Source organism: Panthera leo, chromosome C2 (assembly GCF_018350215.1).
Source record: "Panthera leo isolate Ple1 chromosome C2, P.leo_Ple1_pat1.1, whole genome shotgun sequence".
Classification (NCBI taxonomy): domain Eukaryota; kingdom Metazoa; phylum Chordata; class Mammalia; order Carnivora; family Felidae; genus Panthera; species Panthera leo.
In genome coordinates, this window is record NC_056687.1 from 131,872,435 (window position 1) to 131,895,117 (window position 22,683).

Consider the following 22,683-nt stretch of genomic DNA (forward strand, 5'->3'; position numbering starts at 1 on the left):
ATGCAAAAGAAGAGCATACACAGTGAGCTCATAAATGCTGAGAGGTTATAAACAAAGGAGTACGCATAACTGGGTGAAATGAATCAAGGAGGCTTCCTAAGAAGAGACAGTGCTTTTTTGATAGCTTGAGCTTTTCCCTTTCCCCCTTATTCCTTTTTTCAGGATCGGGCTTCCCCTTGGCAGTGGTTCTTAACATGTTTAACACACCTGGGTCTCTTTGGGCAACTGGTAAATGCTAGTGTGCTGGTTCCAGAAAATGTTATTACAGGCTCACAATCATACAATTTCACTGGCCTCAGAAGCTCAACCAGGGATGTCAGTGTAAGAACCCCTGTTCTAAATGACAACTGGGTCATCTGTTCATCTGTCCGTCCTTCCTTCCATCCATCCATCCATCCATCCATCCATCCGTCTAAGAAACAGTTAATTGTCTGCTGAATGCTGAGTGTTACCTGGAAATGCTGTGGCATCCATAATTCTACCCACTGGGACACAGGCTCTTCTGACCAGAATCAGGAAATTAACTCTCACTAGGAGATGCAGAGGCTCATCCTTCCTTTCATAAGTTATGGCAGAAGACAGAAAAGAACGCACAGCCACTTAAACAGAGAGAGGAACAGTTTCTAGCTAATAAAGAGATTAGGCAGACCACATCTTGCAGAGGATCAGAGCTGTAGAGAGTCTGTCCTAAAGGACTGAGTTGGAGAAGAACTTGGAGCAAGTTCTTGAGCAGAGGTTGAGGACTGAGAGCCCAAGACAAAGAAGTTGATCTGATTCTAGAAGACCCGAGATAGAGAAGCCACACTCTTGGGACCAGCAGCCCCAGGACAGCAAAACCACACTCTAGGGACCAGCAGGGCCAAGCAACAAGGCCGGGAAGATGCAGGACCCCCACGCGAGAGTTCCAAAATCTGGAAAGGAGATAAATTCAGACCAGATCGGTATGACTCAAAGACGAGATCCTCGCCCACGTGACTACGAATGTTCACCAGGTCCTTAATGTGAAAGACAGAAAGATGCATCACAGCGTCCTCACAGCTAGTTGACTCTCATTCTGCTATCATCCACAAAACATCCATGCTTTTGTTTTCTCTACAAGGTCCCAAGTTAAAGAACTCCTCCAGGTAAGTCTCTAAATGCTCAGAACGCACCAAACAAGGTAAGCAGTTTCTCCACTCTGTACACAATGCTTCCTGCGCCTCTGACAAAACACCCAGGTGCTGGCAACGTCTAGTTCTTACCTGACTGTGCTCATCAGGGGAGAGAGATGTGTAAATAAATCATTATGATAACACGAGAAGCACTAAAATAGAGATATGGATGTTTCGTCAGTGGGGGATGTGCCTGCCTCTGCCCGGAATGCTTCCAGAAGTGGTATTTCCCTTCCAGTGGAAGCCTGGTGGGAACTAGCAGTTGTATTTCCAAATCTCTCTAGAGTCTACATTTTGAAGACGGGAAGGCAATGGTGATCTGGGGAACTCTACTGATGTGTCTCACGTGACGGAACTTTGCCAGGACCCCTGTATGAAGCTTATCCCATTCTGATTTTTATAAACTTCAGTAAAAAAAGAAAATAACGGTAACAGCTAATATTTGCACTGAAATTTATCGTTCACAAAGAGTGCTCACATTTGGATATACAATCCTCCCAGCTACCTTTTGAGGTGGTAGGACAGGATAGGTCATTCCCCTTTTAGAGGTCAACTGAGACACCAAGTGACTGGCCCAGGGGCACATAGCTAGCAAGAAGAATTTGGATTTGGATCCAGTGCTCTGACTTTAAATTCTGTATCCCTTCTATTGAATATCTAGAAACCAGTATAGGCTACTTAGCTCTCATGGGTGTACTTACTCTCCGTCCGGGAGGGCCTGGGGGTCCCGGAGGTCCCTCTTCCCCTTTCGAGCCTCTAGTGAGCTGCAGATAGGAATATGCTTTAGTTTCCACACTGTCTATGCATGGAGAATACCTAAGTTTTAATGAGACTTTACAATTTAAAAAAGATTTTTAAAGAAAGCAACCATTAATTCAAGTCAAATAACTTCCTTACATAAAAATATAAATAACCATTCTTTTTTTTTTAATTTTTTTTTACCGTTTATTTATTTTTGAGACAGAGAGAGACAGAGCATGAACGGGGGAGGGGCAAAGAGAGAGGGAGACACAGAATCCGAAGCAGGCTCCAGGCTCTGAGCCATCAGCCCAGAGCCCGACACAGGGCTCCAGCTCACGGACCGCAGGATTGTGACCTGAGCTGAAGTCGGACGCTTAACCGACTGAGCCACCCAGGCGCCCTATAAATAGTCATTCTTAACCATTGGTAAGTATCTATTTCCCTCGTAGCCTCCCCACTTAGTGACATACTTTTCTCTGGCACTGGCTATGCATTTAAATCTAAATTAGACATAAACTAGGATTGGTGCTAAAAAAGAATACTAGAGCGCACAGAGATCTAATTAAAACTCTCCCGTCTACAAAGGATCCATTACAAAAAATTCTCCACATACATAAGAGGACAGGGGTGGGCTGTGTCATTCCCATACTTCAAGGTGATGGATGTGGATGCTGATGAAATTTATCCAGCCAGATGGAAAATATCTGTTGAATTGCATCTCTTTCATGCTGATAATGACCACTGATATTACACTCAAACTTCAAAATGAAAAGATGCTTGTCTCAGCGTTTTGTTTTTTAAAAAAATTGTAACACACTACTCCACACTGTGCTAATTAGAAGATGTCAACAGCCTTCCTTAAAACGAATACCCTAGATGACCTTGGTTCTGAGCAGTGGAATTGTCAGAAAACCCTTAGAGACACAGCGGGAAGATGTCGGCTTCATTCCCACTCAGGGTTAATAGTCTGGGCTTTAATATGTGCCTTAGAAAATACTGGAAGGCACTGACATTTCTTGGAACAGCCAGCTATCAATCTGTAAATCTTTAAAATAGTTCAGATTCATGGAACCATAGAATTTTAGAGCTGAAAGTGACCTTTGGTGTCAAGTTCAAGTCTCATGTTAGAGAAACAGAGACCCTGAAAAGGTGTGGTGAAGGTCACAGAGCCAGGAAGTGGCATTTCAGATGCTCTTGGGTTAGATCAATAATCCACATTTATTATTACAACATAAAAGCCAGAGTCCTCCAAAGAAACATTTATTATTTCTGGAATTACAGGCCACTTACTGTTAATCCCTTAAATCCTTTGCGTCCAGGACCCCCAGGAAATCCAGGATCACCCACATCACCCTAAAGATTCAAATATAAGAAATCAAGATATTAAAATATTTGCTTGAAATAAGAGAAATAATTCTATATAATCTAAAACCTAATTGATCTTATAACTACACAATATATTAAACATTAAATGACATCTTCTGCCGCTTGCTTGGAACAAAGTCATTGACACACTTAAATATTCCCCCAAACTATTCTTAATTTTCTAATACAAATATTTATGCATAAATATCAGTGCAATGGCTACCCAATCAGTTATTAAAAATATCTAAAGCAAGAATGCTTGAAAATCAGGAAAAACATATGGAATATTAACCACAGAAAATACTAAACAATTAATTACTTTCTAAATTTATAAATCACTTCTGAAAAAGCTGAAGGTAATAAAAACTTTACTCTGACCTTGGTGGGAAATTAATTTTAGCACCTATTTATCAAAAAAACCCAAAAAAACAAAAAAACAACTAATCTCACATTTATCCCTAAATTTAAATATGCTCATTTTCTCCCTTTATCAGTAAATTAGAAAATTGGTCTTTTACAGTGAGAACTCTTGTCCTAACAGTTCCTTCTTGCACCCTTCTCTACCTAAGGAAAGAATCTCTTCTGGTAATTCAGCAATTAAAAGCACTTTTAAGAGGGTTCAAAAATTGGCTGTTTTCCTGTAGTTGATTTGATCTGCTTACACATTCAATTTTTTCAATCTATATTTTGCATTTTAATTTGGACACCAAGTATTGGAAAGCCACTCTTCTGGACAGGATGCTTAAAAAAAAAAAAAAAAAAAAAAAAAGGAAATCTTATTACTGAATTCCAGTGCATAAAAACAGATATAATAGGAGCTACTCTGACTGAAATATAAGGTTATGTCTGGTTGGAGATCATGGAGACGGATTTTTCAATCTGGTGGGCAATGAGGAATTCTGGAAAACGTGTGATCAGGGGAGAAACATAATTAGGTTACACTGTGGAAAACATCAAGTTGACAGCAGTGTTTGGGATTAACTGAAGCAGTAAGAAGGTGGTAATGGAGACCAATGAGAAGAATGTTGTCACCTTTCAGGGGAGGGGAAGTGAAGGCCACAATAATAAAGAACAAACAGCAATAGCTGAAGCCAAGAGTTTTGAATGAGATTACTGAGGCGAGAAATCCAGAGGACAAGAGGAGTAAACTGGAGAGGAGATCCAGGGGTGGAGTTTCAAGACCAGGGCCATCAGGCAACAAAGGACAGGACTGTCTTTTCCAACTTAAAGATTCATTCATAGTAGTAAGGTCCTTTATTCATGAAGTCCTGGAAAAACAACTGCCCTTCTTCTTTTCCTTCTCCTTCTCCTTCTCCTTTTAACTTCAATTCTCAAGTAGAAAGTTAATATCATGGTAATTTCAAAAGAAGGACATGTGCACAATACCTTTTGCCCCATATCTCCGGGGAATCCTCTTGGGCCCTACAATTTGCAGCAGAGAACATAAATAAATCAACATACCACTTCTGCAGTATGATTGTTTTTTCTTGTATTATTTACATTTGTCTCATCAATTAAAGAAATAATTAAAGAAACAGTTTTCCATATTTACCTTTACTCCTTTTCGTCCCATTTGACCATAGCCTGGGATGCCATAATCTCCCTGTGGACATACCAGTTCATTTTAATTTCTCAAAAGTGAAACTTAATTGTAATCTATACTGGTGACAAGAGAGAAGCACTGGGCACTTCCAGGTAGAGGGGCCCTTACCAGTGACCTTGAACTCTGGGGTCATGCATATTGTTGGGTTTCCTCACTTGCTGGTATGTGCCTTGGTACTTTGGCCAGCTCCACTCTGCAAACATTGCAGGAGGCAGAGGGATGGTCCATCAAGACTAATGGAGTCAGTAGCAATTACTTGCCTGGAAAATTAGGAGCTGGTTCAAAGGACATGGGTGAGGAATTCAATTCCCCAAAGACTTACAAATGGCTGAGAGACAAATGGAAAAATGTCATCCTCACTAGTAACCAAAGAAATGCAATTTGAAACAGTAATGAGAAACTATTTTTTGTTAATGAAATGGGTATAGATGAAAAAAAGAAAGTGACAATACCCACTGCTGGTGTGGATGTCCCGAAGCAAGCATTTTCCTACATAACACAAGGGTGCATAGATCACTGAATATTCCTAAGGGCACCTTGCAAAAGAGGTGCATATTCTTTGAACCAGTTATGCTACTTTTTGAAATTTTTACATAGAGATTATGATTTTGTCTAAAAATTCAGATACAAGAATGCTCATTGTGGGCTACTTATGACAGTAAAAAATTAAAAACAAATTAAGTATTCAATAGCAAGAGACTGGTCAAGTGACCTAAGGTACGTACATTCAGCGGAATATTTTGAAGCTATTAAAAAGAATGTTTAGGGGAAAATGTAATAACATGGAAATGTGCTCATGATACACTGTTAAGAGGGAAAAACAGAGTGATTTTTTTGGTATCTCCAGGATGTTAATAACGAATATTTCAAAATAGTGAGATTATGGGTCATTTTTCTTCCCCTCTTCCCATCTGTTAAGCTTGGTAAATTTTCTACAATATGTATATACAACATTTATAATAAACATTATTTTTTGAGAAGAAATGAAAAAATGTTCCTATATTGGCTGCTCCATGCACAGAGACCTTAGCATGGCAAGAGCCACTAGAACAGACAGCTCACTTCTTGGATCTACCTCCCTCTTGTTCTTGCCCTAGAGTTTTGCAAGACAGGGAGAGAAATGCATAGTGCTGTTTTTCAGTGGACATCCATTGATATGGCCGTACTGGTTGTGAAAATAGTGAAATGTTATCCATTATCACTTCTGCATGCCCCCTTTCTCTCTTGCCGTTCTCTCTTCTTTTAACAGACAGACTAGCTATAGAATGAGAGCTGCAGGGGGTGGGAGAAATTCCCCCACATCTTCCTAGGAGGTCCTAAAATACCTTTAATACTCCAGGTGCTTAGGCTGATGGCCTCAGTTCCCTTCTCTTTACCTCAGAACTAAGCACTTGGAGCTGCGAAAAGAGAAGGGTCCTAAAAGCTCATACCTGTTTTCCTCGCTGTCCAGCTGGCCCCACTGGCCCTGGATCTCCAGGAATTCCATGTTCTCCCTAGTAAGTGAGACAAAAAGGGCTTCAGGTCAGTAAAATCCAAACTGGCTCCCACTGTAGGAGGTTGAGACGGGAAATCTTAAGGCTCTCAGTGAGGGTTCAGTGCTCAGCCAAGGCATGGGGTGTAGGAAACCAATAATGATCTTTCCAAAGGCGAGCAGAAAATGTCAGCACAGCCCAAGCACTGCTTTCCTGGTATTCTAGAAGGACTGAAGGAGAAGGGAAAGAGTGGAAAATTTATTCCAGCGAAAGTTGCTTTATTAGCTGATTTGTCTGCCCATCCAACAAGTATTTATCGTCCTGGAAAATGAACTACTGAATATGACAGATGTGGTCCTGCCTCAGCAAAAATAGTCTGGTTGGAAAGAGAGACAATTAGACAGGCAGAAAATTATAAACCCAGGATGCCATGCCAGTGAAGGGGAGGGGAATCTAAATTGGATTTGATAAGGGGCACCTGGATGGCCAGACTTCAGACTTCAGCTAAACATCAGACTTCAGCTCAGGTCATGATCTCACGGTTGTGAGTTCGAGCCCCACATCAGGCTCTGTGCTGACAGCTCGGAGCCTGGAGCCTGCTTTGGATTCTGTGTCTCCCTCTCTCTCTGCCCCTCCCCAGCTTTCTCTGTCTCTCTCTCTCTAAAATAAAGAAACATTACAACAAAATTTCTTTAAATAAATAAATAGATCTGGTGGGGTTAAGGAGGCGGGCTGCCTGAAGCACAGGAGCAGGGGTGTGAGGTTTGAGGGCGGAGTTGTGTGAGTGGAAGAAGGAACTGCAGGAGGGGTGAGGGTGGTCACGGTCGGGGTAGAGGAAAGGCATTGTTGAGAAGCCTGGCGCGGGCACGTGGGAGGGAAAAGCGCTCTGAAGCCTCAGAATTAAACAGGGTCAGGGGGCCTTCCAAGCTACTTTAAAGTCTAGAGCTTTTCCTAAGAGCTACGGGGAAATTAAGACTGGCTGCCTAATTTGTGGGGCTCGGTGCAGAATGAAAGCGTAGGTCCCATCCTCAAATATTAAGACTTTCAAGATGGTGACAGCAGGACATGAAACCAAGCATGGGGCCCTTCTAAGCTGGGCCCCCAGGGTGACTGCACAGCTGCCAGTCACAGCTGGCCGTGGGACAGGGAGTTAAGCAGGGAGTGGGATTCTGAAGAGGCCAACAGTCCGCTGTCTGACAGTCTCCAAAAGAGCCACATCAGAGACAGTAGGGTGAATGAGAGAATGGTATGCACAAGCAGATTGAGTCTGGACACCCCCCTTCTGGACTCTGCCCCGTGCATACATTCATGCCTGCAGGAAATCGGGGAGTTGAAGAGAGTTTTCAGAGTTATTTCACCACGCGTGAGATCACAGTGTCTCTCCTGGTGAAACAGGGCAGTGTCAGGAAGAGATAAGCATTTAGAAATTCTTTGCTCAGTGGAAGCAAAAGAATGTATCGCAGAAAGCAGGTGGGGGGGGGTTGAGGGTGCCCCTCTCCTGCGAGGAATTAATATGGAAATCAAGAAAAGAAGGGCAGTACTTTTTTCTCAGTATTTAAATCTATAGGAGATGACACTTACTTTTTTCCCTGCGGGTCCGGGATTTCCAAGGCTCCCTTTAGCTCCCATCGGCCCAGGAAAGCCCTGAACGAAAATGGGAGACACGTATGTGGGTGTTGCAACAATTCTTAGAAAGCCCCTTAGATCAGTTTCGCTTTTCTTCGTGTCATTTCCAACAGCTCCTTGATGCCTGCTTAACAAGAGACCCAGCCACCCAGGGGAGAGAGACATCTGTGCTGAAAGCAGGTGACTCGGCTTACAGTCTGGCTTAGAGGACCACAAATCTTCATCTGCGGGGACACCACTAGTCCGCCCGGGGCCTTCGTGAGAAACAGAAAGGGTGCTCTTGACAGGACATATGCTATTTCTACATGCGGCACATTGGTTGGAATGTACTGATTTTGTGAGAACGAGACATTGCCCCTCGTGAGCATTACACCGTGCGCGCATCTGGAACTCTATGCACAGTGTGTTTCAGTCCCAATCTGAAAATGGGCACAAGTGTCTTCCACAAACATGCCGGCATGATAAGGAGGCAAACACAGGTGTTCCTTCTGAATTCTCGCTGTCGGAGCTGAAGAACTGAACAGATTCAGAACATTTTTCATAGGAATCCCCTCACCAGCCATCCCCACTCTTATCACTCACTGTCAGAAACCTAGGGACCAAACAGATTCAGAGGGTGAGCTGAGGAATCAAGTCAATTTGGGTGGCGAGGGATCTTTGTAGAGTCCATTTTCAAACATCTACAGTCGGTGGAGATACATGTGGCACAGATACATTCTTAAAAGTTAGAAAAGTCAGCAGAGGGAATCAGGTTTTGAAATGTTCACAAGTCTGCGAGATCTGTACTCTTCCAAATGCTTTCTTGGGGCTGATGCGATGGGTCCGTGCTCTCCCAGTAAAACCCCAGTGAAGGAGAGAGAGGAGGGCTTATGTGACGTGCAAGGACTCGGGGCTGTGCTAAAATTTGCTGCCAATTCTTTTTGTCCCAAATGTGTCCCAAGTTAATTGAAAAATAAAATACCCCAAACGCAGATAATATAAAATAAACTATGTATGACGATGTTTTTGAAGTAAGAGAAAATGGTCTGATTGGAGACCACTGACTCCCAACGTTCCTGAGTCACTCACCTGAGGTCCTTTGTGCCCTGGGCTTCCCTTCTCTCCTTTGCTGCCAGGAATTCCATTTCCCCCCTAATGTGGTAACGAGAAGTATAATTACATGAAGCAATGAAAACGTACTTTCTTCTTTAATGCTTTTGAAACATGTCCACAGAAAAGCGCTGGTCCAACACCACAAGTCACCTTGTAACTGTGAGGTTAAGCGTATCTTACCAAAGGGACTGAGTGGAGGCCCAGACTCTGTGGTACAGATCTTATCCAGGCATCTCTGCCTGGGTCTAAGACCTTCATCCCCCTCTGACAGGGGGAAATGAAAAGGAGACCAAAGGGAGAAATAAAACCCTTAGAAGAAGGGGCGAAGATGCAAACAACGGTCAGATGGATTCCTTTGTTGGGGCAGGTTACCTGGGCCAGAGTGCTCATCGTCAACGTGGAAAACGGAAAGCTAAGTTGTTTCAAGTTGGCCCAAGAGGACATTTTAGCAGCAGAAGCTCTACCAGAGGAATTCAAGCCTATTTTCCACTATATTAGCATCTGATGTAAGGTTCTCGTATAGATCTCTTGCATGGAAGAAAAAACTAGAGGTGCTGGTGATGTTTCCCGACTCCCGGGTACCAGCTGTACAATGGTTGTACCCACTGGATGAGCCGTCGTTCTCCGCCTGAGTATCAAAGGGACCCTGGAGCAGCTGAGCTAATGTCCCCCTTCTCCCTACAAAGGGGAGATGGATCTGGGCTGGTCACGTGGTTACTCAGCCTAAAGGATTTGCTAGCTGGGGGTTTGATTCAGGGACCCCAGAACCCGCAAGAGAATACCAAATTCTACTTTGGCGTGAGTATCTGAAACTTCCTAAAAGAAAAATGAACTCTCGAGAAGGTCTTAGGTCTAGGCACACCTTCCAGACGAATCCTGGCTTCAAGCAGGCTCCATAAGGTAACTAAATACCCATGTGTTACAAAACCATTCTCCAGGGATGACCCCAGCACCTTCCCAACATGAAGGAGAGACAGAGATGTCCTGACTCCGATGCCCATATCAGCAATGATACGATCAAGAAAAAATGGCTCATGTCTGAATCATGAGCCATTGATCACTCTCTGGAAGGCAAAAGATAGGGCTCAGGTACCTACTAATTACTAATTAGTAATTGTTACTAATTAATAGTAATTCATTGATTACTAATATAATAGTAAGGTCCTAATAATTCATTATTACTAACAAGCTGATACAATACTAGGTGAGCACAAGAGCAGCCATTTTCTCTATTCATGAGCTGCAAAATAGGAGCGGGTCTGATGGAGCACAATCACTCTCCCATGATGGGAAATGTAGAATTCCAGAAACATGGACCATGGAGGAGGGCAGGAGCAGATTAAGCATTTCTCAGTTATTTATTTTTATACAGAACTACCCACTGGCTTCCTATTGGAATAACTCAGCATTATTTATCAGCATTTATGACTACTTCAACATACCTGTGGGCCTTGTAATCCGTCAGCTCCCTGGGCACCTGGAAGTCCAGGATTTCCCGGCTCCCCCTGATGAACGAGTTTTCAGTGTTAATACTGTCTCCACATAGTTTCCATAGAGATTTTCTCTTTATACTACCTAGTACCGTAATACATAGTACATGGGCAATACTTTGACTGAACCTTGGCTCACCCCTTACTTTGCCTAGGATTCTATTCATTTCCATACTAAAAAATGAACACAAGATTGTTTCTTACTCTAGTAAAGAATTTCCCTCCCATGCAGTTGATTCCCAGTGCTTGTGAAAGGCAGTCAAATATATAACATTTGGGATCGCACAGATCCTCTTGTCTATGAGGTGCCTGTGAAGGAGGCTCTGCCTTAGGTCAGGCCCGTCCAGTTCCTGGCAGCTGAGCTGATGGGCCCTTGTTTCCCCTCCATGGGTGGGGCCATTTCTATTGCTCTACACTTCCTAGAACATCTTTGTCACATTCTTGTTCATTCCCAGTGCCATCTGCCCATGAGGACTCTCCTTGGAACCAACTACCTCGAAGGGCAGGAAGTAAAGGGTACTTACCGGGACACCTGGGGGCCCCCTTTGGCCTTCCCTTCCCTGGAACAGAAAAGGCAAAGTGTTAGTGTGTACGTAGCCAAGTGGAGGGTTCTTAGAGGCAAACCAGCCTGTTTCATTCCCTGACAGACATAAGTAATGAGCAGCTCACAGAAATGGCTTCCCTGAGGCGCTTTCGAAAGACAAGTTTTCTCGCTGGGCACTTCATTATAGACTAACATTTGGGGGATTGATTGAAAGCCAATCTGAAAGTCATTACAGATCCAGCTCCAGTCTGACAATTATTCAGGAGGTTGTTTGGAGGATCAAATCATTCTGAAGAACCTGTCTTCTATCCTTCCCTCTTCAGCAAATTCCATAGAGTACTGTCTGCTAATCAGAGGCTTCCTACATGAGAACAAGCTGTGTCCTGTCTGTCTCTCTGTCCCAGGCCCTGAATGTATCTTAGGGGAGAGTAAAAATTGTTAGGTTCAGTGCTTCACACGTGGGCCCACTGAGGTTTGTTTCCAAGGAATTCTACGAGAAGGAAATGGCCGACGGGGTCTGCCCAATGACGTGGCCGGGCCACCAGCCTGTTTGTACTTAATCAGTGGTGATTTCCATGTCACCAGCTCAGGCTCCCCACCTAAGTGTCCGCCTTTGTCACACCCTCTCCAGAGAGTGTTCTAGGCAGGAGAGGACTCAGACCCCAGATTTTAACTTCTTTTTCCCTAAACAGCAGCAATAAAATCTATACCCTCACACCCCCCTCACCCCTGCCCCTCTGAGAGAGCTATGGAACATCCCAATCACCAGTTTACTTTGTATTGTGATAAATGACTATGATTCCTTTAGGTACAAGACAAATACTTAAAAAAAAAAAAATTCTATTCATGCATTCAGAAAGGTAGCCATGGAAATTATTTCAGAATCAGTTTTCTTTCAACTGCCTACCTTCTGAATTTCCTTAGAATGAACTACCTGACCAAGTATCACCTCTACCACTTTGGATAATGATTCGAATTCCTCTCCTGGGGTTCTGCCCCCTTGATTCAGGTACTCTGCTTTCAAAATGCAAATGCCCTTTGGGAGAAGTTACCCATTGTAACCTGTGAGCTCTTTGTTCCTTGATGGGACTAATAGAGCTCCTGACAAATGAAAGTAGGGAAGAAACAGCAAACAAAGGTTGAGGCCACTACTATCCTGGGATGTCTCCATTAAAAGGATAAAAGAACTTTTGAACTACATGCAGACAATATTGCACAATGGTTAGGGTGTGCCTTTAGAAGTCAGGTACTCCTGAGCTCAAGGCTGCCCTTTGAAGCTTGTGTGGCACAGAGCAATTGCTCAGTAAGCCTTAGCCAGGAGGTCGGGACTCCAGACTCTGGTGTGAGACAGTCTGGGTTCAAACCCCAGTTCTGCCACTTGCTACCTATCCTGATCCTGGGCAAGTGTTCCAAGGGTCCTTGTTATTCTCATCTGCAAAATGGATATAAATAATAATATCTACCTAGTAGGCTTGTTATGAGGATTTAATGAATTAGTATTTGAAAGTGATTTGATCAGGACGTGACATAAAATAAATGCTACAGAAGTAGAAATACTATTATTTAAAAGCAGTTGTGTGTGTGTTTTTTTTTAATGTTAGCTTATCTTTGAGAGACAGTGCGAGTGGGGCAGGGGCAGAGAGAGAGGGAGACAGAGGATCCAAAATGGGCTCTGCACTGACAGCCGCAAGCCCCACGTGGGGCTCCAACTCACAAACTGTGAGATCATGACCCAAGCCAGAGTCCAACTCTCAACTGGCTGAGCCACCCAGGTGCCCGTATAAGCATCTGTGTGTGACAGGCCAAAAACAAGGGACCTGGACTGTCGATTCTAGTGCTCTGGTTCTCAGAATATCAAGCCCCCGTCTTGGCAACAGCCGGTACAATCAACTTGCATAAGTTGGAATTCTGTCCCGCAGGCGGCCATGTCTTAGGTTTGCTTGTGTTCTTAGAATCTGTTATCTACTTAAGATCCTCTGACCCTCAGAGAGAATTCTTGCCTTCACTGGAAAAGTAGGGGAAGAGGTAGAAAAGCTTAATGTTGTTCTATATTCACACAGCCTTGTTCAGTTCAGGAGAAGAGACGTTACAAAGGAGGAGCTGGGCAGGAAAACGGGTGAAGATAGGAGAGGGCGGCTGAGAGCCTCCTGTCTCTGAAGTGATTTAGAGTCACTGGCTGGTTTGTCCAAGTAGTAATCCCCAGCCCCATCCCTAGCATCTCTTTTCAAAAGTATTTGATTGAGGGGGATAGTTATAAAGCTATTTCAAACTAAGTGTATTTTCTCTTAAACCAAGAAAAATATATATTTATCTTTAAAATTTATTGCATGTAGGGGCGCCTGGGTGGCTCAGTCGGTTGAGCATCCGACTTCAGCGCAGGTCATGATCTCACAGCTTGTGGGTTCGAGCCCCACGTTGGGCTCTGTGTTGACAGCTCAGAGCCTGGGGTCTGCTTCGGATTCTGGCTCGCTCTCTCTCTCTCTCTCTCTCTCTCTCTCTGCCCCTCCCCCACTTGTGCTCTGTCTCTCAAAAATAAATAAACATTTAAAAAAATTTTTTTTTAATTTATTGCATGTAGTATATGTTGCTGTTCCCTGGATTCCTCTGGTTAATTTTGATTCTCTTGTGTGGAAAAGAGGGCAAAGTCCCAGAGAATTTTTACCAGAAGCACCAGGAAGCCTAAGCCAACTGACTGTAGATCCTATCCCTTAATAACTATGATTCAAGATAAACAAAGGCAAGAGGAATTGCAACACATTTCTCCACTATCTAGATCAGAGAAAAAGGCAATCGGCCATGGCCTTCAAAGTGATGAGAAGACTCCAGGTCTGCAACAGAAAAGAAGGCCAAGTATTTTCACTTCTCGATCAAACAAGGTGCAGGGTCCAATCTAGGAGACTGTGCGTTATTGTCTTTTTATGATCTCCATTCTGAGTGCATGACAAAAGGATTTCTAACACGTTATAAATATCATCTCCCACTTTAGTAATGCACAAAAAGAAAAGCGATTTCTTAGTTGTTCCATAAAAAGAAGGGGATATCCAGTATTCCTGTTTTAGGCCTGGCATCACATGGGATGCTATAAAGTTGCCCTAGGCTCTCGAAGTTGCCAGAGGCTTGTTCCTAGTCACTGGTGTTTTGGTTCATTCAAGAATTTATCTGTGATTCTTCTTTCCCATTGGCAACATCTGAAGATAAAGAGAGTGGGTTTACCCAATTCATATTCTTATAGAATATGAATATTCTTATAGCATCTTATAGAGATGCTAAGCTACCGGAGGAGAACTTTCATGTTAAAGCATTGACTCTCTCCAAAGACATTCAAAAGCTTCTGGAAGGCAGAAAGAGGAAGGCAGACTGTCACAGAGGTTCTCATCTAGGAGCAATTTTGCCCCCTACTCTCACTCCCCACTCCCCCTCATCCCAGACATTTGGCAAAATCTGCAGATGTTTTTTGTCTGCCACAACTTGGGGGGAGTGAGTGCTACTGACATCTAGTGGGTAGAGAACAGGGATGCTCTTAGACCTCCTCGAATGTACATGACAGCCCCTCACACCATCTAGCCCCAAATGACAATAGTGACAATGGATCAGCCCTGGGCCAGCCAACTCTGCAGGGGCAAATATTGTGAAAACCTTTATGGCATCGTCAGATGATAAGGAGGGGAAATAAATGTTCAAGGAAAAACTTACCCTTATTCCTCTGGAATTAGGATCACCTGGAGTCCCTTTCTGTCCAGTTCTACCCTAGAAATACAATTATTCCCCCAAGATCATAAGGCAATATATTCTGACTAATTACATAAGCATAAAAACCTCACTCACTATTAAAACAGCAGAGCAAATGTGTCATGCTAGAATCTTCTGCATGTTAACACTATTGGGTATATATCTGTTAATGAGGAAAATGGTGTAGTAACGTGCACTGCTAACTATCAGTTTCCCATTACAATAATGTCACCTGCCAGAAACTTAATAATTTAACCCATAAAAGTATAACCTACTACATATGTGTCCTGTTTTCAGAAAATAATGCTGTTTTAAATGTGAACTCGGGGCTGTTATTCAATTATAGAAGGGTTACATATTTTATTAAATAATTAAGACTTCATGAAAGCCTCCATTCAGTAACAGAATTAATCATTCATATATATGTAAATAGGTCTATAGGTTCTCTGTACGTAAAACAGAACCAATTACTTGTCTTCCTTGTTCTCCTTTGGAGCCCTTCTGTCCTTTGATGTTACTGTTGCGTCCTGGATTACCCTAGAGGAAGATATAAAAAGTATTTTAGAACCAAGGAATATCAGCTTTTTTTTTTTCAAATACAATGGTACAATGTTCATGTATTAAGCTAATTTGGGTTAAGTGAGAAGGTGTGACAGAAAATTCTCCATATTTGAAATTCATTGACTTTTGAGAAACAATACAGTAATATTTCCCCAAGTTTGAAGAGGGTTTGGTGATCAACAAAGTGATAAGAGTGTTTGCCGAAGCCATGGCAATGATCTCTTCTCTGTATCGGCAGCTTCACTGATGGCTGAACATGCTTATGCTACCCCCTTAGAGGTGTAATAAGATTCCCTTGTAACTGAGTCTGCAAATAGGGAGTCTGTAAGATTATAAGCCCAAGAAGCAGAACTGTGGAAACGTCTCCCGAAAAGGACTTTGGAAGTCTCTATATAATAATAAGGATGATTGAGATGGAACCTGAGCTCCCAGCTCCAATTTTTTTTTTTTTTAATTTTAATTACTTTTTGAAAAGAGAGAGCACAAGCGGGGGAGGAGCAGAGGGAGAGGAGGACAGAGGATCCGATGCGGGGCTTTGTGCTGACAGGCTGATAGCAGCAAGGCCAACGTGGGGCTCAAACTCACAAACTGTGAGATCATGACCTGAGCCAAAGCCAGATGCTTAACTGACTCACCCAGGTGCCTGGGTAACTTAACTCACCCAGGTGCCCCAAAATTTTCAATATAATCAGCTAAAATCAGATGTGGACAGATTTTTCCCAAGCAGATAAGTCTTGGACAATACCTACTACCCCTGCTCCCAAGACAAGGAGACAAGCCTTCACCTAGAGGTTAGTGGGAGACACAAGGGAGAGGAGATAGGAGCTTAGAGCAACTACATAATTCAGAGCCAACCAGACCCTAGTAACTTACAGGATCTCCTGGGAAGCCCTTCTCCCCATATCTCCCAGGGGGGCCTCTGGAACCTGGGCTGCCCTAAAAAAAAATAAAATGAGCTTCTGAGTTAGCTTGTAGGAGGGTTTCAGAATGGTGTTAAAGAGTCAAGCGTGTGGTTTTGGCGCCAAGAAAGTCAATCAGACAAAATGATCCATGTTCCTTTATCCCAGCCAGTTTCCTCAGCCTTCTCAAGCGATACTCAGTTCAGTGTTAAAAGGTCAAGATGATCGCTAGTCAGGATTATCTAGAGTGACGCTGAGCAATGGGAAAACTCTCGTGATCTAGCATAGCGCTACGCCAAAGAACTTTCTGCCCTAATAGAAATATTCTCTGAGTTGTCTAAGATGGTAACCACTAGCCATATGTGGCTATTGAGCACATGGAATGTGGCTAGTACAACTGAAGGGCGGGAGTTTTCACTTTCACCAATTTGAATTTAAATGTCATATATTGCTAGTGGGGATTGTACTGGACATCCCAGCCAGTCTAGGAACCTCTGACATTTATAATGCAGTTGCTCACTGGAAACCTCCACAGAAAATGCTCCAGTTGACAACTCAGACTCAAGTGTTCCCAGCTGAGCTTGCCCAAGCCAGTACCGTTCCAGGCATTCTGAATGACTCCTCATTTCCTGCTTCTCTGGTCACCTAGATCTAGAGATCTGTGCCGGAGCCAGAACTAGGGTGAGAGAAACAAGTCACCTGGGGTGCAGTATTTAGGGAGACACATGTGGCAGAGCTCTGAGAAGGAGTACGTCCGTAAATCCTGCACCCCACTGCTCATTCCGGCCCGGGCCCTGCCACATCCTTAGTATTAGTACGTCATGTGTCTGTTCTCACTGACGTTGCTTTACTTGAAGGCTTTGTCACTTCTCCCCTCGGTTGTTCCAGATCCTCTCATCTTTGCCTTGCACCTATGTCATCTCTGACACAGTCTCCACACCACCGACAAGTAGTATGTTCAACACGCAAATTCAGTTGTGGCGCCCGTACTTAAAATCTTTTAAAGGTTCCCAATCTCCTAACGTTAAAAGCCTAACTCCTCAACATGGCTCCCCGGCGTCTTCCCAATCTCTTCCGGCCACCGCTGGAACCTCACCTCCCTCTACCTGTACTCTAATGCTCAATCTGCAGTGCTCTCGAGCCTCCGTGTCTTTGCTTATGCTGTTCCTTCTGTCTAGAATGGCCTTTCTCCATGTCTTGCTAATTCCTATCATCTTCAGCTCAGGGATCATTTCCTCCAGAAAGACTTTCTGAACTCCCTCCCCACCTGAGTTAGGGCTGAGTTAGGTGCCCTTCTCTGGGCTTTCACGTAGTTGTCTACCTGGCCTCAATCACATTCTGCACTGTCATTAGCAATTAATATGTCTGTCTTTCTATGTCTGGGGATCCTTGAGGACAAGGTCAGTGTGGTTCGTCTCCGAATCATCAGCATATAACTCGGTGTTTGGCACATGCCAGATATTCAAAAATACTGCATAAATAAATGGATCAGAACATATAAGCAGAGCTGTTTGGAACCAACCGGCATATATTAATCAGTATTGAAATGAATTTAAGATAAAAAAAGTTTCACCGTGATTTACTACACCAAGGTCACCAAAATAATTCTGTATCTTTCTCTTGATTTTTATGTTTTTTTTTTTTTTTCTGATGCAAACAAGGAAGCTACTGGGAGGCAAAAACAATCATTTTCAGACTTTTGTGGAAGACACCAAATGAAGAACCTTGCACGCTTTGAATCCCTCAATGGAATTCTTGAAGATTCCCAAATGGGAAGGCAGCATTTATTCAGTAGTAACAGGCCTTCATTGTGTGGTCAAGTCAGCTCTCAATTTTGTCCCTTCTAAGCACTGGCGCACAGCAGTTAAGACTATCTCCATCACCAAATTCTCCTTCTTTGATTTATTGAAGATTTACCTGGGATCCTGGATCGCCTTTTTCTCCTTTTGTCCCAGGTAACCCATGAAAGCCCTAAAAGAAAACAAGGAAAACAAAATCCCCATTTAAAGAGCAATACGTCAACCTCATGACGATGTTACAGTACTTGAAAGATGGCTTACCTCCTCCCCATCCAGTCCGTTAAACCCATCGTCTCCTTTTTCTCCCTGAGGGACAACAAGGAGCACAATCGGGTCAGAGGGGAGCTCGGCCACATGCTTCCTGGGAAACTAATCCCGCCAGGAAATCAAATTCGACTGAGAAGACACTACAGTACCTTGAATCCAGAATATCCTTTGGCTCCCTGTAAAAGATGAAATATCTCTCACTGACACATCAAAGATAGTCAGAAGGTGGATTCACACCCTGTTGGGGCGGGATGTGGCTGCCTCCCTAAAGAGGGTGATTGTGTTGTTCTTTAGTGGCTTCTGGTTCTACAATCACAGAGGTTATATAGGTGGGATTGAACACCACCTATGTTTTGAGGTGGGCTCAAAACTCATTGAGGTTTCTAAGAAGTAGAATTAGTCTGAAGGGGAGGACACTAACATGTAATTGGAGAAAGGGAAAGGGGCGGGGCATGGGGGGATGGAAGAGAGAAAAGGAGGGAGGGAGGGAGGGAGGGAGGAAAGAGGCAAGAGGCTGTTGTAGGGAATTCAAGATCACATTTCCAGCAGGGCTTACCTTTTGGCCGTGCTCCCCTGGACATCCTGCAATCCCTTTATCTCCTGTAGGTCCAATTTCTCCTCGTCTTCCCTAAGAAAAGGTACCCAAACAGGTATCCAAAGTGACTCGTCTGTCAGATGCTGCCAGCAGTTTACTTTTTAAGAGAGAAGCCAGAGCAACAGGAGGACTCTGAGCTTCAGACAGAGCAAATCTTTCCACAAATGTGTTCATTTAACTCTGGTTTTCCCCCTCTATTCCAGCGTCTTCCGTGCCAACCTGCAGGGCTTCCTTGCAGACCCAAGATCACACAGAAGTGCGGGATGAGCCTGGATGTTTTACCATCTCATCAGACAGCACAAAGGTTTGGAAGTCAATCTACTTTCCAGCCACCTTTCAAATACTCCAGTAATACACGTTGGCCCTGAAATTGTGCCCAAGGCCCCAGTGCTGCGGGAAAAGTCAGTACTGAAGCAAGCCAGTCCCAGGGGAGTGGGGCTGAGTCCAAGGAGCTGAAGGGAGGGAGGGGCCACTACCACAAGTGCTGGGAGATGGGGAATGCTCGTGTTCACGGAAATGACCCCCAGGTGAAAGAGCCCGCGTCAGATCATCCGCTCGGGGGGGGGGGGGGGGGGGTGGAAAGTGTTCAAGGTCAATGATGTACGCATCTCCTAGCAATCCTGGTTCTCCCGGGAAATATTTAAACACAGGTAAATGCCGGCGTAAAATGAATCTCGAGGGAAAAGCAATGTTGTGCTCCTTGAGGGCAGGAGCCCCCAACTATCTCTTTCCCCAGTTGTGTCCCTGGTGCCTGGCTCAAATCTGGGTGCAGGGTGGATGCTGACGGTTTGCTGTTTGGATAACTAATTGTTTAGCAATGAGCTTGGTTCTTCCCTTCCTGAGAGGTGATGGGAGAAGGGATTTTCCTTCTTCCTGCTTTGCTTTCTTTATTCTGAAGATTACTCCCAGGAAAGCAGGAGGTCTCACTTGTGGCCAAAGGTCGCGAGAGCTACCAAAACACTGCAGCTTCCCATTGACTAGACGGTCAGCCAGATGAGGGCTCAAGGCCAGACACCCGGTCAAAGCCCTCAGTGCTGCCTGGGTGGGCTCCGAGACCCCTCTGCAGCTACGTGGTAGGTGAGTTAGAACTCTCCCCTCGGTGGTCATTGTGTAAACTAGGATAGCACTAGAGTCAGAGGAATGTATAAATGTTTTACAGATCGGCAGACTGGGGGTCAGGAAGTTAAGTGTCCTGCCAAGGTCTCTGGTCCAGGTCATCCCTTGGCTGTCTGACTACACAGCCTGTGCTTTTCATCATAACTTGCCACCCAGATGAAGAGCTAGCTTGCAGCTAAGGAGATGGAGGTGGAGGCTGGATGCTTCCTGAACTTTCCCTGCCCCAAACGGAGCCACCCAAGTGTTTCAGTTCCTCCAAATCTATTCTCCCAATTTGATTGATGAATCTAGTGAGATTTCCGGTTTGAGGGTCAAAGATTGAGATTAGAAAACTTCTGTGTACCACGTAACCACAAAGCCGAGCCTCTCCATGTACTAAACGCTGAACTCTGGGTCCAAAGGCAGCCCCTCAAGATAGCCTTGCTTCACCCTGCAGGGGGATGTGGGGGGACCGGAGCGTGCCCGGCTCCCTGCCACTGATAAAAACATGCCAGGCAACGTGTAGGTAAGTCTGCTTCCTCCTTCCCCCCAAAAGTACGTTTGGCAAGTACTCATGACCCAGACAAGTAAAAGGAGGGGGAAACAACCTATCTTCCTCCAAAACCACCAGAAAACCCCTTCTGTAGGAACATAAGGCTTTCCATGCAAAGGAAAATCACTGCTCATGTCATGGGAGAGGGTCAGAAGAACTTACAGGGTCCCCGTCCTCTCCCCGATGTCCTCTGCTGCCTTTTATACCCGGAGAGCCCTGGGAGGGAAGAGAGAAAATGCACTTCAGCTGGCTTCCTCCAATTCGAACTTGTGAAATCGTTAGGCGTTATAGACAAGTCCCTCCCTTCAGCTCCCTCACAGCGCAGGCAGGAGTGGCTGTGAGTCTGGGGAGAGTCTGACAACCTCTGACCTCTACAGGAAGGTGACTTGTGGATTCCACGTTGCAGGTCAGGGCATCCGGGTCAGTCCGCACCTGAGGCTGCATGGCCGGCAGCTGTGGCCACCGTAACTCTCCCAGCAGGCAAACTGGTCACTTTCCAAAGAGAGCATTTTCTTCTGCTTTTCTGAGAGCTCAGGGAAGAAGCACTCCTCCCGACAACAAGGCTACATATCCCTTGTGATCATCTCTCCCTCTGCCACGTGTGCTTTCACTGCCTTGTGGCCTATTTGTGGCAAAGATTTAAACTGAGGTTTGCTTTCCTCACCCAGTAACACAGGTCCTGACTTACCCCCAGACATACTTGATAGGTTAGTGTTGCCTGCTTTCAGACTTTTTATAAATGGAACCAGACTATATGTATTCTTCTACGTTTTACTTTTTTTCTTTTTTTGGCTATTACAGTGTTTGTAACACCTATTCATGTTGTCGTATATACCTGTAGCTCATTCATTCTCATCACCTTAGAGCACTCCATGAATGAAGAGACCATATTTATTTAAGCTATCGCTGTGTAATTGATCTTGTATACTGCATTTTTAAAAAGCCTATTAATCTGCAATGCTTTGCTCTCTTTGCAGCTCAGTTTCATTCACCGCCGATGAAGGACAACTTTCCCCACTGTTTCTAACACCTCTTGCACCCTCCAAACTGTTGAAAGCAGGTGCAAAAGTACAAATCGCAAAACCGAGGGGGCGCCTGGGTGGCTCAGTCGGTTAAGCGCCTGACTTCAGCTCAGGTCATGATCTCACGATTCGTGGGCCCTGAGTTTCAGCCCCGCGTCAGGCTCTGTCCTTGACAGCTCGGAGCCTGGAGCCTGCTTCAGAGTCTGTGCCTCCTTCTCTCTCTGCTCCTCCCCTGCTCATGCTCTGTCTCTGTCTCTCAACAGTAAATAAATGTTAAAAAAAATTTTATTAAAAAAAATTGCAAAACCGAGGAGCAACATCATGAGGGATATATAAGGAAAACGGGAGTTATTCTTCACAGCAGTATTCAAAAGTGAGCCCCTCTGAACTGGCTCCTACACCACAGGAGTCACAGGAAATACCCAAAGAAGACACAGTGAACTAAATGCCCGAAGCAATTCCACGAGGACCCAGTGAAGTCTGCACATTCAGCCACTTGGCCTCAGCCCCACCCACCCTCTCAAGGCACAACTGAATGGCACCTTCATGGCCTGCAGTCCTGGCATCCCAGGAAGACCTGCACTCCCTGAACACTTGCAAAATGTGCAGCAGCAAGTCCTCTCTGCAATGTTTCCCTGGAAAAAGCAAACAGGAGAGCAACAATTGTCAGGAACGTCACAACGTTAAGAACTATATTCACGCAGATCATAACGCACCAACTACACGGCCATCTTTTCTCTTTTGGGGAGGGGCTGCGGAGGATCAGAGGTGCTTTTTGACTTAATACTGAAGACAGGGCACTGGGCTAGCAACTGTGATGCATGATACCCTCTCCCAGGAAATGACCTCTCTATAGAAAGGGCGACTGCCCCACAGAGGACCACAGGCTGAGTTTGCACATGACTGGCTGGCTCCTAGTTGACAGACTCCTCTTTTCTGAGGATTTCTGCAGCATAAACTGCTGGGTGATTTTTTATTTAATGAGGGGCTAGTTGGTTTTTTAGTTCCCTGTGCATTCATTTGGTGAGATGATAAGGGCGGAAGGACACACAAAACCAAACATACGCGGCTTACAGGGC

At 44.5% G+C, this 22,683-nt stretch overlaps 1 protein-coding gene across 1 annotated transcript in view; it reads right to left on the reverse strand.

The window, feature by feature from the left end:
- Positions 1-22,683, reverse strand: part of COL6A5 (collagen type VI alpha 5 chain) — a 106,921-nt gene that overhangs the window by 41,932 nt on the left and 42,306 nt on the right. The window contains exons 12-29 of the mRNA XM_042955874.1: positions 22,147-22,239; positions 20,745-20,798; positions 18,896-18,967; positions 18,489-18,515; positions 18,334-18,378; positions 18,191-18,244; positions 16,248-16,310; positions 15,285-15,350; positions 14,778-14,831; positions 11,065-11,100; positions 10,493-10,555; positions 9,027-9,089; positions 7,914-7,976; positions 6,291-6,353; positions 4,810-4,860; positions 4,644-4,679; positions 3,183-3,245; positions 1,853-1,915 (exon numbers count right to left, since the gene is read on the reverse strand). Coding sequence (XP_042811808.1) covers positions 1,853-1,915; positions 3,183-3,245; positions 4,644-4,679; positions 4,810-4,860; positions 6,291-6,353; positions 7,914-7,976; positions 9,027-9,089; positions 10,493-10,555; positions 11,065-11,100; positions 14,778-14,831; positions 15,285-15,350; positions 16,248-16,310; positions 18,191-18,244; positions 18,334-18,378; positions 18,489-18,515; positions 18,896-18,967; positions 20,745-20,798; positions 22,147-22,239 — 1,029 coding nt within the window. The remainder of the gene's footprint in view (positions 1-1,852; positions 1,916-3,182; positions 3,246-4,643; positions 4,680-4,809; positions 4,861-6,290; positions 6,354-7,913; positions 7,977-9,026; positions 9,090-10,492; positions 10,556-11,064; positions 11,101-14,777; positions 14,832-15,284; positions 15,351-16,247; positions 16,311-18,190; positions 18,245-18,333; positions 18,379-18,488; positions 18,516-18,895; positions 18,968-20,744; positions 20,799-22,146; positions 22,240-22,683) is intronic.